The 15,000-nt window shown below is 39.1% G+C and overlaps 2 protein-coding genes across 2 annotated transcripts in view; both read left to right on the top strand.

Annotated features, from left to right (window-relative positions):
* Positions 1–4,818, top strand: part of LOC138055931 (uncharacterized) — a 6,670-nt gene extending 1,852 nt beyond the window's left edge. Inside the window, exons 2-6 of the mRNA XM_068901795.1 lie at positions 979–2,208; positions 2,657–2,993; positions 3,330–3,599; positions 3,869–4,070; positions 4,426–4,818. Of these exons, the coding sequence (XP_068757896.1) occupies positions 979–2,208; positions 2,657–2,993; positions 3,330–3,599; positions 3,869–4,070; positions 4,426–4,661 (2,275 nt within the window). The 3' untranslated portion in view covers positions 4,662–4,818. The remainder of the gene's footprint in view (positions 1–978; positions 2,209–2,656; positions 2,994–3,329; positions 3,600–3,868; positions 4,071–4,425) is intronic.
* Positions 4,819–8,795: 3,977 nt separating this feature from the next.
* Positions 8,796–13,935, top strand: LOC138057162 (uncharacterized). Its single transcript, XM_068903224.1, has 5 exons — positions 8,796–9,138; positions 9,473–9,587; positions 12,113–12,136; positions 12,605–13,248; positions 13,761–13,935. The coding sequence occupies exon 4, from the start codon at positions 12,673–12,675 to the stop codon at positions 13,246–13,248; it is 576 nt and encodes a 191-aa protein (XP_068759325.1). The 5' UTR covers positions 8,796–9,138; positions 9,473–9,587; positions 12,113–12,136; positions 12,605–12,672; the 3' UTR covers positions 13,761–13,935.
* Positions 13,936–15,000: the final 1,065 nt, after the last annotated feature.

Genomic DNA, 15,000 nt, shown 5'->3' with positions numbered 1-15,000 from the left:
TGCGCTTTTTTGTTTTCATTTGTTTCTTTGTCAGTTTATATTTCCCCTTCTTTGCGTTTTTATTGCTTACAGCTGCTTTTAATGTTGACAGTAGTGTTGGCACCTTCTCGGAATCCATTCCTAGAAGAGGTACTAGGCTTTTAACACTGATATCCGCCGACAGCGGTTGGTTTTGTAATTTGCTTGTATCAGACCCTCTCTTAGGAGTGCCCTTTCGGACAGTTTTTCCTTTCTTCTTACGAAGCCTAGTCTTTTGTTTTACAAGGCGGCGCTGGTTAATTCTAGTTAGCGCTGAGAGGAAATCTTGCTCTGCTTTTAGTTTAACGGCCTGAACTCAATTAGCTTATTTGGTTTGTTTGGTGTTTGCCTATCGTCCCCTTCACCTCTTGTCAATTTATACTAACTCGATCTTCAACTCGAAAACCAACTCGAAATCCAACTCGAAGTCTAACTCGAAGTCTAACTCGATCTTCAACTCGAACTCGAACTCGAGTCCAAACTCGAGGGATTATTTCTCCCTGCCTCAGCTAGCCTGCGTAGCAGCCGTTTACCTTTCCTTTTCCAAACGCTCGCGAAGGGGACGAGACGAAAACTGCGAGCGATTGCAAAAAATAAAGGGGGAGGGGGTGAGGCGACGGAAGGAAACGCCTGCAATCAGACCCAGACATTTTACCGAACGCCCCCAGACAGACCGCATTCACTTGGGACACCAACTGTCACATTAGAGTAAATGATCATTAACTTCCGGTATACCATTTTTGACAGCTCGCGAAAAGCAAACAATTCGCGCTTTCCTTTCCAACGCAGAAAAATGATATGGCTTCGAATAATTGCCGCGTTGGTCATTGCTCGTTTAACACGAAGTTTGGAAATTTTACAAAGAATCAACAGGGATATATGTCCACAGAAAACTTGTTTAAGCCTTCCAACAGAAAAGATTGCCGTGGTGTTGTGTTTGTGAATTCCTCTGGATCAAAGCGAGACCTACTCACATCGCGTTTGCAATCCTTGTGGAAGAAAAATCCACAATTTTGGCAGTCTATATGCTTTGATAAACAAAGAAACCAGGAAACCTGAAGAAAATCCCTCGAGGGAAGACGAAAAGGTGCCAGCAAAGAGCAAAGACGCGGGAAAGAGATTATTTTGCGAGCGTACCCCAGATCAAAACAACAGATCTCCAAGCTTGAAGTCCCAACGTGTTAAATCACCCGAGAAAAGTATTTCGTCCAGGAAATCTCTAAGCTTTGGAAAGGATGCAGTGTCTCGACAAACTAGTGTTCAGGACGAGATGTTATCGAAGCTGAATATTGATGATTTGCCCGCAGCAGAGGAACTTCAAGTCAAGGTTGTTAGTTTGAATGACGGTAAGGTAAAAGTACATTTACCTTCTGAACTGACAATTAAAAAACTAATCTGTTGCCTGGCTTTAAAAGAATGGAAAACGGCTTCCAACCTAGTTTTGAAACACGCAGAATTAAGAGAGGAATTGAAAGTCTCCTTTGCCAAAGGCATTTCAGAAGAGTTCAAAAACTATTTTAAAGCAGGAACGATTCTGCAAGCCACAGAGCCGGAAGAGCTGGCAGCCTTTTCAAACAACCTGCTCGTCCAAGAAGTGCGAGTTTTTTGCCCACTGTGGCATCACTGCGTTCTAGGAGCAACCGGCCTGAAGGAAGACGACGTCAAAGCGTGTGGCCCAAAAACCAATTCAGTCGCTCTTGTAAGCTCTGTTGTTGCGCGCACGAGAAACAGTACAGCGTCTGCTGCGCAATATAGAATTTCGTCAATTTTATTCCACAGTGGCGCAAAATTTGAGGACTTAATTCGCTTAAATCGTCTTGGTGTTTGCATGTCACCTAAGATGGTTCTTTCAATGCAACGAAAAATGGGGGAGCAACTGGAAGCAAAGGTTAAAGTATGGAAAAAACGCATCGAAGACAACAGGGGAACTCTTCTGCTATGTAACGAGGTTGCAAGAAAGCAAAATATTCCTCCAAGTGGCGAATCAAATGATGCCATGGACTATGAAATGGAAGTCGATTTGTCGGAGAATAGCTTGAAACAATATGACTATTTTACTCCTGAAACGTATGCACAGATGCTAAAATTGATAAATGATGCGAAAGAAAAGAGAGGAGATGCTATCCCAAGCAACAAAAGTCTTCAAGAGGTCCTTACAAATTTGGAAACTGCGAAACTACCATTTTACAAGTAAGCTTAAATAATGATGCTGTTCTAATTTTGGATTTCCTTAGACCAACTGTAAGTAGGTGTGTAACTAGGGGAATTATATCATGCATTGATGGTGCTGCTGATGATGATGATAATAATGATAATAATAATAATGATAATGATGATGATAATTATAATGATAATAATAAAACAGTAAGTATATGTTAAGGATTTATTATTTTTCACTCAAAAGCTATGCTTTGTGCCCGGTGTTCTTGTGCCCTGCACAGCAGACATAAGATTTTAATTGCATATAATAGTAGTAATAATAAAGTGAAATGGTGATGATTACTTTTAAAAGGTAAATTTGTAAAAAGAAAATAACTGCCATTAAATAATTTAGAATGTGTAAATAACACTGCTGTCACACTATTAATGGTACAGACCATTTAACCTGATGATGTACATGTTCTATTTCTTTTAAAAGACTGGTTGGTGATAACATTGATCATGAGACACATGCCAGAATACAAAGTAAGGAACACACAAATCGTTCAATTCACTGGACACACCAGTATGCAATTCTAGATAGGGTGCAAGACCCCACCCTTGAGAAGCACATAAGTCAAAAGGATGTGGATGATGTCCAACTCATTGAGTTACTGCCAGATAAAGATGTACAAGCCAATTTTCTTCAAAATTGGGCTATTCTTGCAAGTAGAATAATCACAAAGTACCTACCTTCTCTGAAATGTTTGAGTGATGTGGTAATTCGTCACATTCCCCATGAGTACTCCGAAGAAATGTCCAAGAAATCTGACACTGTGAGTATGTTCATGCTATATTATGTTTTTGGGTAACATTTTAATTTAATATTGTTAGGCAAAATATTTGTTTTTTTTTGTTATTTCCATTTTCACCGTACCTCAATAACGAAGGGTATAAGGTGTAGTCAATTTGTACAACTGAATCTTCCACACATCAACAAATCTGAATGAATGAATGGCCCTGCCTTCTATACCCCATCACCCACTCTCCCTTATGGGAGTAGCAAGGATCAGTCCTCGTAGAACTTTTGTTTGAAAAACATATATTTTTTGCTTTTTTTCTAGTTTTGAAGAAACATCAACTTTCTTGTAAATCAACTTTTCATTTTTCAGTGCATGTTGTCAATGGAATTTCTCAATCCCAATGTTGCTGGTGACATGGCACAGCTCCTTGTACACAATCAAGAGAAATTTGTTCCGTGCCTTGAGACAGAAACCCAAAAGGTCATTCTTGAAAGTGTCCCTCTCCATGGGGATCAACTGTTTGAGGAGAGAGCCAGAAATACTGCATGGACCTTCAGAGATGGAATAGATGAGTACGAACGACTGGAAGGCATTGGTCATGAACATGCTGACTGGCATGCCAAAATGACACTCTACAAGGTGAGTGGCTTTTTATCAATTGCAAAAAGTAACAAAAAAGCATGACTGCAAATTGAAAATATTTAGAATATTAATAGAACATATTTTTACAACTAATTAATTAATTAGTTAGTACGTAGCTATTTGAACCAGTAATGAGATAATATCAAGTGGAATGGGTCTTGACTGTGCTCCTGGTCTTGAAAGGGAAATCATTTAGGCTAGTTTTGTTCTTTTGTATGATGTACATTTATGAAGTCTAATGACTTGTTACATTGTTTGTACTGCAGACTGAATTTAATACATTTGTTGACCATTCTTCTGTTGCTGAGAAAGGAACGACACGAGCCAGCATGAACCGAACGGGAAAAACCAATGCCGCTAAAGGTGTAGAGAACCACTATAATGAATACAGTGAGTTCCACGCGAGAGAGTTTGAAGCCCATGTGTGTGCAGCTTTCATGGAGATGACAGGGATGAAAACTATTAAAGGTTTGACATCTCTGTGATAAAACATTGTGCAGATAATGACTGTAGATGAGGACACAGAACGTGTGAGATCCATTTTTGTTCCTCGTGTCCCATCCACTCATGACTTGATACTAGGTTTTTAAATTAGACAAAGTTGTTTTCTATATTTGAACCCTAAAAAATCGACAGTGGTAAATATTAATGTAGTTATAAATGTCAACACAGGTTACATGTTTGAATTCCAAGATAAATTTGAGACAGCTTTATGGGAATTGAAGTAAGAAGTGGATAAAACACTGATGCCACCATATTGGGCTATGGGTATTTTCTTGAATATCTTCATTGTGAACGTATGAGCTGCTATTGCTTTTTTTAGATACACCCCAAATCAACCTACCACACACGTCGGAACTGAAGGCAAGCAGGGGAAAGTGGCTGATAGAGATTTGTCAGCAACTTGTCAAGAAGTTTGTGTTTGACATTAGAGAAATCAATGCTCTAGTGGACCAAACCCAACAGCTTGATAACGCAATGCGGGAAGCTCCTTTTAAGTGCCGCTTTGAAAATTGTGATAGAACATACGGCTATCACTCTGGACGCGTAAGGTACTAAAGTGTTCTTCTTATACATTTTACAGACTTTACAGTACAATACTTAACTCAAGATGGGAAAAACAAGTAGCTGATATGTCATGTTTCACAGCTATTTTCCAGGACGTACTATTAGTAAACTAATATCAATTTTTTACACTATAGTTGCAGGGCATGTACTAACTTTACTTGTGTTAAATATCACAAAGTGCCTCATTATTAATTTTAGACCACTGGAATCCTTGTTTCATATTGCTCCGAAAGACCTTTAATGCTAATTGTAGAGGAGACCTCAAGGAGTCCTGCACCGTAATTCAGAAATTGATTTTTATCAATAACAATTTGTGATTCATAACACATGCATTAATGCATTTGTCCACAGGCATGAAGTTTCATCTCACAATTTGTCCTTTGATAGTGGTCATGATGATAGAGATCAACTCGGCTATTTCTTTTGCCGCATAAGATGTGGAGAGGTTTTCAAGACAAAGCAAACCAGAAAGAGGTATCTTGACGAAGATTGTACCCATCTTTGATTTAAAAATACTAAAATATTGTTTCAGAAATGTATAAATTAGTTCCATTTGTTACATGATTTCTTCCATTCTGTCAGGCAAACATTTTCAGCCCTTCAATCAAACAGTTCAATTCACGTTGGAATTTTTATTTCCTTGGCTTAAATATTTCAACTATGTAAGTGATCGGGATAAAATGTTCTTGGCAGTATCAAAACAGAAGGAAAACGCTGTAAAAATTGGGAAAGTGATTACCAAAGGTCAATCTCATGCTGCAAAGTAAATATCAGCAGTGGTTTTGCTTATACCTTTCCTCCCCACCCCCTCCCCCTTCTCACTCACCCTGTCCCCACTTCTCTATATTTTTTTGCTCACGCCACGCGCTCGCTCGCTTGTCCTATCTCTGCCTGGAAAAGGAAAGGAAACGGCTGCTACGCAGGCTATGCGTCAGCAGTCAGTCAACAATATTAACTTTTTAGACCCCGAGAGTGTTGATGTGTATTATGGCACCGTACAAGTTAATTTGTACAAAAGATCAACAATCGGCGTCACCTTGCGCGTGCTAACTGTGGGGAAAGGTCATTTGCAATATTATAACTTGTCAATTTCATTGACGAATTCTCCCTGAAAAGTAGCAAGGACGTTTCTTCTTGAAAGTAAAGTCATATAAAGAATATACGATCCGCACTTTCCCTTAGTGAAAGTGCCAGTATGATCAGATATTTCTCCGATCGTTTGGAAAGATCTAAAAATTGGTTTAACTAGCAAACCGAATTTGACGTTGTGACATAGAATTAGAAATGCCATTCAGTTCAATCATAGTTCAGGATTACTGTGGATTTTCTTAAAGCATCAAGATGGGTCCCCACACTCCGCGTGTATTCGCGAGCGTATTTTTTAAAATCCCCGCACAGCTGGCTATCTGGCGTGCTCTGTTTACTCTGGAAACTAATTGATTCACTGACGCCTTTTAATAGCATGTTGAAAGAAATAAGATGGCATGTTGTCCCTAAGTTTAACTTATTACAGACCATCATCATCCCTCCCGTGGTGAATTTTTTTCTTTTATGAAGTTCCTTATGGAATAGTTAGTCTTGCTGGTATCGCTTGCTTTATTCGTTATTTTTGCTATATCTCTTATTTTCGTTATTTTTGTTACATTTGTGGGGCCCCTTCCCTCGTTTGCCTTGAAGAATTGTTCTTCTTGCTGGTATCGCTTGGTTTATTTTTTATTTTCGCTAAATTTGTTATTTTCGTTATTTTTGTTATATGTGTGGGGCCCCCTTCCCTTCTCTGCCTTGAAGAATTGTTATTCTTGCTGCCGTCGTTTGCTTCATTTGTTATTTTGCTACATTTCTTATTTTCGTTCATACTTAACAAATGTTCTTTTATTGATGGTTTGCATCTGACGTCACGACGGCCATTTTGGATGGCACGAACAATAACCTTTCTGTCCGCTGGGAACTAAACTTTATTAGTATAAATACACAGGTGATTATACAAAATCGCGCGCTCTCATTGGCTCGCTATCTCGGATTATCAGCCGATAATTACCTCGACGGACAAAATGGCTGCCAGTAGTCGTTTTGCCACTGTAAGTGAAGATGATTTCGCGTTGAAATGTTTTTTTTTTTCTCTTTTTTGAAATAATCACCTGTGTATTTATACTAAAACAATTATTCACCTCAGGCTCAGTGATTATCGGTGAATATTCACCTCGACTTCGTCTCGGTGAATATTCACCGATAATCACTTCGCCTTCGGCGAATAATTGTTAAATATTTCTTATTTTCGTTCATACTTAACAAATGTTCTTTTATTGATGGTTTGCATCTGACGTCACGACGGCCATTTTGGATGGCACGAACAATAACCTTTCTGTCCGCTGGGAACTAAACTTTATTATTATGCAAATTCTGAGAAAATAAATTGAATTGTATTGCCATCCAACATGGCCGCCGTGTCACGTGGTTGCAAACCAAGAATATTTGTTATTCTTGGGATTGAGTGCATTTCTAGACATAACGTCAACGATGAACGAAGAAATTTCTCCTAAACCACCACGTTGTCGCGAGCGCACCCCTCCATTTCCGATAAGAGCGCAACAGCGCTGGCCATGGCAATCGGTTCCCTAACTGAAGCCGAAGTAGAATCTGAGTTTGTGTGTCTAGTGTTTTGCCATCTTCTTGCTTGTCTGACAAAATTTGGCTGTAGGAGGAATATAGTGCAGTCAGCGACGTAAATTTCGCAATTCATTCGTGCGTGCTGTCACAGTAAGTTTGTATTACTGAATAAAGATTATTGCCTTGGGCGAAAATAAAATCTATTTGCATAGTAACTTTGATAATATGTATTAGAAAATTACAATATGTAATATTCAAGCTGTAAAAAAATATAATGAAAAGCCTACGTGGTTCTGGCATTTTTCACTGGTCATGAGTCATTTAATAAACGTAGGTTTGCAGAATTCTCCTCGCGTTTTACACGGACAGCCTTTTGCTTTGCTGCTATCTTTCTAGGTTTGAAAACCGCCTTGCCATTTGCGGTTCGAATGCTCAGCTGGAGCTAGCGTTATCTTACCCTGATCAGAATCGAAACATTTTTTCCCAGTATCACTTATCTTTCTTTACATCTCGCCAAGTATACTCGTTTCCCATTGGTTAAAACCAGACTTTTGGCGTCATGGTTAGCACATGCGCCTAACCGTGAAACTCTCCATTTAAAAGGAACTGAACTTTCTTTAATTAATGGCAGAGACAAAAAATATGTAAGAAACTAAATGCCATGGTTTTTTTTTTTCAAAATTCTATCATTTTTTTACTCGGAATCAAAACGCGTTCTAAATTTCATCGCTTGTCATTTAATCAAAACGAAAAACTACCATGACAAATATTTACAAAGAGACCAACAAGCACCCTGAAATTAAAAAACACACATGACATTAGTTTGTTAGACCATGATTACTAAAGGAACCTGAAATGACATTTCGAGTTGTCAATCAGAAAGAAAACAGAAACACATTTTCGTTCTTCGTTAGCCCTTCTCATATCAAGCGACATTTATGTATTGCGATAAACTAAGGAGCTTTCAGTGAAAACTTAACTCACCACAAAGAGTTTCTTTTTGTAAGAACGTTACCAAAGGTTCTTCTTATTTTGAGGATAAGTCTTTCAACCATATAAGCTCTCCCGGAGAGCTAATTTAACGAATCATCAGCACGCCCTCCGGCCCTTGACGTTTATTGGCGTGTTTCACTCAAATTAACTTCAGGGATAATATTAAAGGTGACTAGTTACAAAAGAGTCAACGTCTCTCCTCGTCATTAGTAATTACTTCAGAAACACATGATACCCAGTTGAGAGCACCTGTATCTTCAAATAACGCGAGCGCGTCTTTTAAGCCAGTAGTGGTCTCATTTCTCCATCGATTCCCACTGATGACTATGATATGAGCTCATGCTTATCAAGAAAGCTGTTTCAAAGTTTTAAAAGCCACGAAAATGGATACCATTGGCCTCAAAATATTTCTGAAAGCCGTTCGCCTCGCTCTGGCAATTCTTCTTTCATATGCTCTTGTTAAAGGTTCTAAAAGTATTTTGATAAATTTCTTTTTCTCTTTCCGTCTATCCAATCGTGACCAATTCTGTTGAACTTTCAAGGCTATTTTTCTTCTGTCTCTCTCATAGTTTGTATCTGTTTTTCAGAGACCTCAGCACTCAGGGAAGTCGGTGGCGGAGTCCGTTATGCAAACTTCATTCAGCACAAATTCGTGTACCTAAATATCACCCCTGTTCGTAAAAGGCTCGTTCAACGAGTTATCCAGTGCGCGTTGTCGTGTTTGGATACTCTTCCATGCTTTTCATTTAACCTGGCAGCCTTTCAAGACAGCAACGATAAACTATTGTGTGAACACCTTCCTTCTGACAAGTATAACAACTCCGATCAATTTGGTGTCAGCAAAGTTTTCCACCACTTCAGCATCTTAGTGAGTTCGGAAAATTTCCTACAAATACGATAAGATAGTTTTTTGTCAGTTCAAATGACCTAGTGCACACCCTCCTAAGAAAAGTCGTCAATCCGCCCCTGAGCAGCGTTTTAGATCTTAAAGTGCAGTGGGTTTAAACAAATTATTGCGACGAGCTGTTGTGAATTGAATAGATGAGTCTATGACATTCTGAAAGGTAAAATAAAGATTCTAAACTGACAGAAAGTCATTGAGAGACCAGGCAGACTTAAAAGGAGAAGGTTTGTATGCTTGTGACAGTAAACCCAGTTACTTCGTTAACGTTTGCAACGATTGTGAACATTTTTATATTTAGTCACCGTGTAGCAGTTGGTCTTGCAATGGCAATGGAAAGTGTGTGGCGCTCTACGCAGAAAACAGTTATGTGTGCGTCTGCAAAACTGGATTCTTTGGTGAAAACTGCGAAAACGGTAAGAAAAACTCCTGACAAACTAAACTGATTGATAAGTCTTGTATGCGTCCAGGTTTTGAGGTCACTGCTTGATAGGAATAACTTTACCAACTTAACTATTTAAAACTGCTATTCATTGTTTTTACTGAACGTTTCCTTACCATGTTTGAGTGTTATAAGAGTGCTAATAACCAATAATTGATTTTCCCCCGGGGGGGGGGGGGGGGGGGGTTAGACCAAGATACCAAGATCCTGTCTTGTGGGTGTGGCGTGAATTTTTTTCACCCGTTTCCCGTTTGTCTTGCAGTGATTTGGTATATTTGCCAGCGAGTGTCGCTTTGTTGATTTGTTATTTTCGCTATTTTTGCTATAATTGTTATTTTCGGTATGTTTTTTTGAACAGTTGTTTTATTTGTCATTCTTTCGATTGCGTGCATCTCTGGACATAAGTGTTAAATTTGAAACTCAACCAATGAGTGCTTAGTTATTTTGGCTGAAGAACCTGTCGGCACATTCGTATTATAGAAATAAGAAATTTTCTTCTCACAGTGAACATAAACGTGCGCTATGGAGTACTCAACGAGAAATTTTTCAACATTTATTTGTTATTGACTGGACCGATTGCTTAACAGTCACTGAGTGTTCTTTGGTTAATAATTAACTCTCGTGGGAAAAATTTATCCGCTCCTCAAAGCCAGCTAGACGTATCTCATAAAAGATCATGACTAAAACACCACACGAGTACATACGGGTAACATACGAGTAACATACGAGTAACATACGGAACATACGGATACATACGAATACATACGACTAACATACGACTAACATACGAGTAACATACGGATACATAGGAATACATAAGAGTAATACGAATTTTTTTCTCTTAAAGGAAGCTCTAATTATAAGCCTTGCAAACATTTTTCACGTCAGAAAACACGTACCCGGTTCAGTTTGATGGGGAAGGGGGATGTTGATCGACACCTCAAGGCTTTCGTTAAATTTAGTCACAGTAAAATAAATTCACATGGAGTGCAAAACCCTTAGCTTGCGCTACAAGATGACAACATATTTTGGATGTCGCTGACGTCGTATGACGTCATCAGATCCGCCATCTTGATTTCACTATTTCACCTTAGTTGGTTATGAGAAATGGCAAAAAATCAGTGCAAAATCAAGCCAGAAAGCTTAAATGTAACCATGTACATGTAAAAATGTATCGATTTTGTAATTTCGTGTTGAGAAACTAGAAGAATTATGTTTAAAATGTCGAATTTTGGGAACAGTTGACACATTAAAAAATTCCGCAAGCTATAAACCAACAGCTGCTTAAAGTTTAGCAACAGAGTAAATGTGTTTGGGGGAGGGATAGGGGGTTAGGGGGGTTCGATGCCACCCCCTTCGGATTTTGCAAATTTTGGAAAGGAGATTTACTCCGTTGCTGAAACTTTAAGCAGCTGTTGGTTTATAGCTTGCGGAATTTTATGATGTGCCAGCTGTTCCCAAAATTCGAAAAAATCTCTCTTAAAATGCATTTGTCAGCAAGGATCTGCGGTCTGGGACTTTGATACCAGCCATCAATTTTTCTGGCCTTCTTTTTTCCCAGGAAATTAGTTATGTTTTTGCCAGCCAGGAATGTAATTACACCTTTTGCTGTTCATTTAGAGAAAATACACAATCATTTGCACTAAAAGTCAGACAACAATGCGAAAATACGTTCATTTCTCGCCAATCGGCATTCAATTGCGCGAAATGCACCTCCCACAAGGATATCTGCAGAAATTTTAAATATTCAATTAAGTGTCAAGACTTTCATTAACGTCTTGCGAAACTCAAATTCGTCAAAGCAACTTTCATTTGGGCGCATTGTAAATTCAATAACATCAAAAGAATATTATTTTGCGTGATCGGGCATTCATTTTAGTGAACAATATATTCAATAAAATGTTAAACCATGCATGGCTAAACAGTCAATAGCATCAATGAACAACCAATACAATTTTGTTGATAATCATTAGCGCGTTTATACAAACAATAGAGTGTCCTTTACATTCTTTTCGCAAAAATCGTTTTCAAATAAAAAAGTTACATTATCGGTATGAATTTGTAAACAAATGGAGTGAAGGTATTTTTTAGCATATGTGCGACAAGGAAGTATTAATTGTTGTTTCCAGCCAGCAACAACATTTAAACAAAAATCACAGCAAGAGAAGCGTCTGGGGTAAATTTCTATCCAGGATTTTAGTTCCCCAATCAAGTTTCCAGCCAGCAGGATTTCAGCCTGAGGAGCGGATAATCTGAGGAGCGGTTCCATTGAGTACTCCCTTCACATCAGACAAAACAGCAACAACGCGCAGATTTGTTTCTTGACATTGTTGTAACAGCATGTGAAAAGTACAAAGAGCAATGCGTGACCCTTTTCTCCCCAAAAAACTCACAAATTAAGCTTAGCGGGAGGAACTGACTCCAAACATGAAGCACAGGACGCGAGAGTTGCCGAGACTCAACTAACATTTTCATTTCATTTTTTTTCCACCACAACAGCAGGTCGTCCACAAGAGACCACAGGTTTGTTAACAAACTTTTTGTGAGAATTTAGTTTATCAAAATGGCCTGGGTAGCTGGCGATTCTGTTGTTGCGGAACGCAAGAGAACTCGAGCAGTTTTCCCCAGGGGAAAGGAAGAACCCAACCTTCTACGCAGGCTAATCAAAATTTCATTCTTAAGTGGCATTTCATTTGCTCGATACGAGCATCTCGATACGCATCCACTTCCTCCATCAGAACAAAGATGATATCAGGATATTTCACGGTTGCTTTTGGAGGCTCTCTTATCTAGGCCACTAAATATCCCAATGATATCTATTTGATTTTCATCCGCGTACAACGTGGTCTCCAAAAATAATCAAGAGATCAGACGCCTTTTTATGTCCTGCAAACGCCGAAGTTGCAAAAAAGTGACGTCACACTAACTTGCGCTCCAATAACAATAACCCTTCAAGTCTATTCTACCAAATTATTTTCCTTCTTTCGTAAGTTCCAGATCCAATTGCCTTCTTTCCTCTCAATGGCGCATATGGTACCAAGGAAATAAACAACAGATCAATGCCAGGGAACCCCACGGGCGTTACATTATCTCAGGGGCCTGACGGCAAGGATGCTGGCTCTTATGAATTTTCGGGAACTCCAAATAGTTTCATCGAATTCCCCAACAGTGACGGGGGACCTTTAGATGTCAATGGTGGTTCAATGACGATGCTATGCTGGATATACCCTACTGGTGAAGCAGGACCTCTTTTCAACTATGAGAGGAGTGGAGCTTGGGGAGTTCATCTTTGGAACATGGGCAATAACGAACTTTTTGTCCACTTTACCCGACGTAATTATTTACCCACAAATGTCTTGGCTGGTGGATCACTTCCTAGAAAGACATGGCACTTGGTTGGTGCGTCTTATGACGTCAGCACCGGCTTGGCAAAGCTATGGGTCAACGCACACGTGGTACGTACATTAAACATCGGAGCTGGTATTAATCTGGCAACACAAGACAACGTCAGCATGGGAGTAAGGATTGGTGATGTAAGCTACTATAAGGGCAGAATCGCTCAGATGCAAGTCTACAACGACACTTTGAGTGAGAAGCAGATCCAAGAAATAAAACAAAGAACACCAGTTGCATAGGTGAGAATGTGAATCCGCTGTGCTCTCGATCCAAACAAAAAAATAACTCCCTGAATAACCGACATACAGCTGGGGAGTTCCCACACCCTTTTAGAAAGAGTCAAACATATTATTGTTCGCTCTGAATAAAATATTTTCTTTCTAGAAAAGTTTTACCCCAAAAAGGGAATTCCCACTATTGACAGGAATGATCGCGTGCCCAGATGTCTACAACAGCTCAGAGTTAGATTAATTGGTTGGACTTGGTACACTATTCCAAAATCTGCTTTAAGAAGTAAATTGATTTATCGGACGTCAATTGAATAGAGAGTGCTGGCGAACGCCGATATGTTCTGCCAAATTTCCCTGAAACTAAACTACGTGAGATGACTATTTGTTCATTATTATTTCGATAAAGGTTTCAAAACACATTAGCAGTGAGCTTCGTTGTTAAGCTTTCGTCCACCTGAGCATTTTAAGATAAACGTCGTAATTAATGCAGATATTAACAGAACGCACCTTTGTTTCCACAGATTCAGTATCAAGCACAGAAGACCGGGCTTATTGAAAAAAACTGAAACTAAGTGATTTCATAAGGTTTTATATTAAGACGTTTTAAACTTGAGCAGGGAAGTAAAGTCACTATTCCTGATAAAAAGCCGCTAGTTTAGTGTTGGAAAATGACTTGGTTAATAAAACAAACGGTGGACAGTACCTCAAATTCGCTATCACTTTCCTCATCTCATCCCATAATGAAATACGCTTTTTCTTCGGGGGTCTTTACATGAGAACAATACAAATTATTTACTGTTGGGACAAGTTGCACGAAAAGTAGAAGTTAATTGTTCTTTCAGCAACGGCTCTTGCAACTTGTCTCGCAACGATTTTGGCCATTGCAGGGTATGTTACCTTGTGAAATGCTTCGTGCAGCTTGTCCCGCCATAATGTCGCCAAAACATTGCAAGACAAGTTGCACGAAACATTTCACAGTGTAAAGGTGGACAGACAAGAGGGGTCATGTGTCAGCGACATGTTGCAGTGACAAAAACAGCGGCACCTAACGTCAGTTTTCGGAAAATATCTGTTCGTCAGACGATTTGAGATCTAGAATTTTCTGAACATTTGTTGTAAAATTCTCTGCTTCGCTACCTGTCCTGGGATTTTTGAACATCTAAAAGATGGTCCAATCGCTCATTTTTAATGGATTTTGTGGGCTGAAAAGGTCACCTAGAATTGTCGGGAGCCTTTTTTCTGGCTGAAAATTTCGAAAAGGTAAGTTTTGATCACTAAAATTTTCGATCATTAGACTTTCAGCAAGGGAATCTGAACAGATGAAAAATTTGTAGGGGATAAAAATATGCCTATATCTACCGTTTAAATACTAAAACACGTTTAACAATGCTAGGTTTAAGTGGTTTTGAACTATATGACCCTGACAAAACCCCTGACAAAAAGGTGTGTAGTACACACTGAGGCCACATGCATTAGGTTGAACAAGTTGAACTTCATGGGACACGTCGCGGGGACAATATCACGCCAAAATTGGTGTTGCGCAATTATAAAAGTATCATCTCACACGAGGGGACATGTCGCTGGAACATATCCCTGAAACATGTACCCGCAACATTTTCTTGTACAGTGTATGCATATATTGTGATTTTGTCCCCGCTGCACTTCCCTTCTACATGTCTTCTCAGTGTGAACTACACAAGTTTATTGTCACTCAACATGTTGCTGCAACATGTCCCTAGTAGTAAATGAGGGATGCCTCGT

This window comes from Montipora capricornis, chromosome 7 (genome assembly GCF_036669925.1).
Source record: "Montipora capricornis isolate CH-2021 chromosome 7, ASM3666992v2, whole genome shotgun sequence".
NCBI lineage: Eukaryota > Metazoa > Cnidaria > Anthozoa > Scleractinia > Acroporidae > Montipora > Montipora capricornis.
This window is presented reverse-complemented; position numbering and strand designations above follow the sequence as displayed.

Excerpts from the sequence above, each read along its gene's own strand:
- LOC138057162 (XM_068903224.1), top strand. The coding sequence starts at position 12,673 with ATGCCAGGGAACCCCACGGGCGTTACATTATCTCAGGGGCCTGACGGC.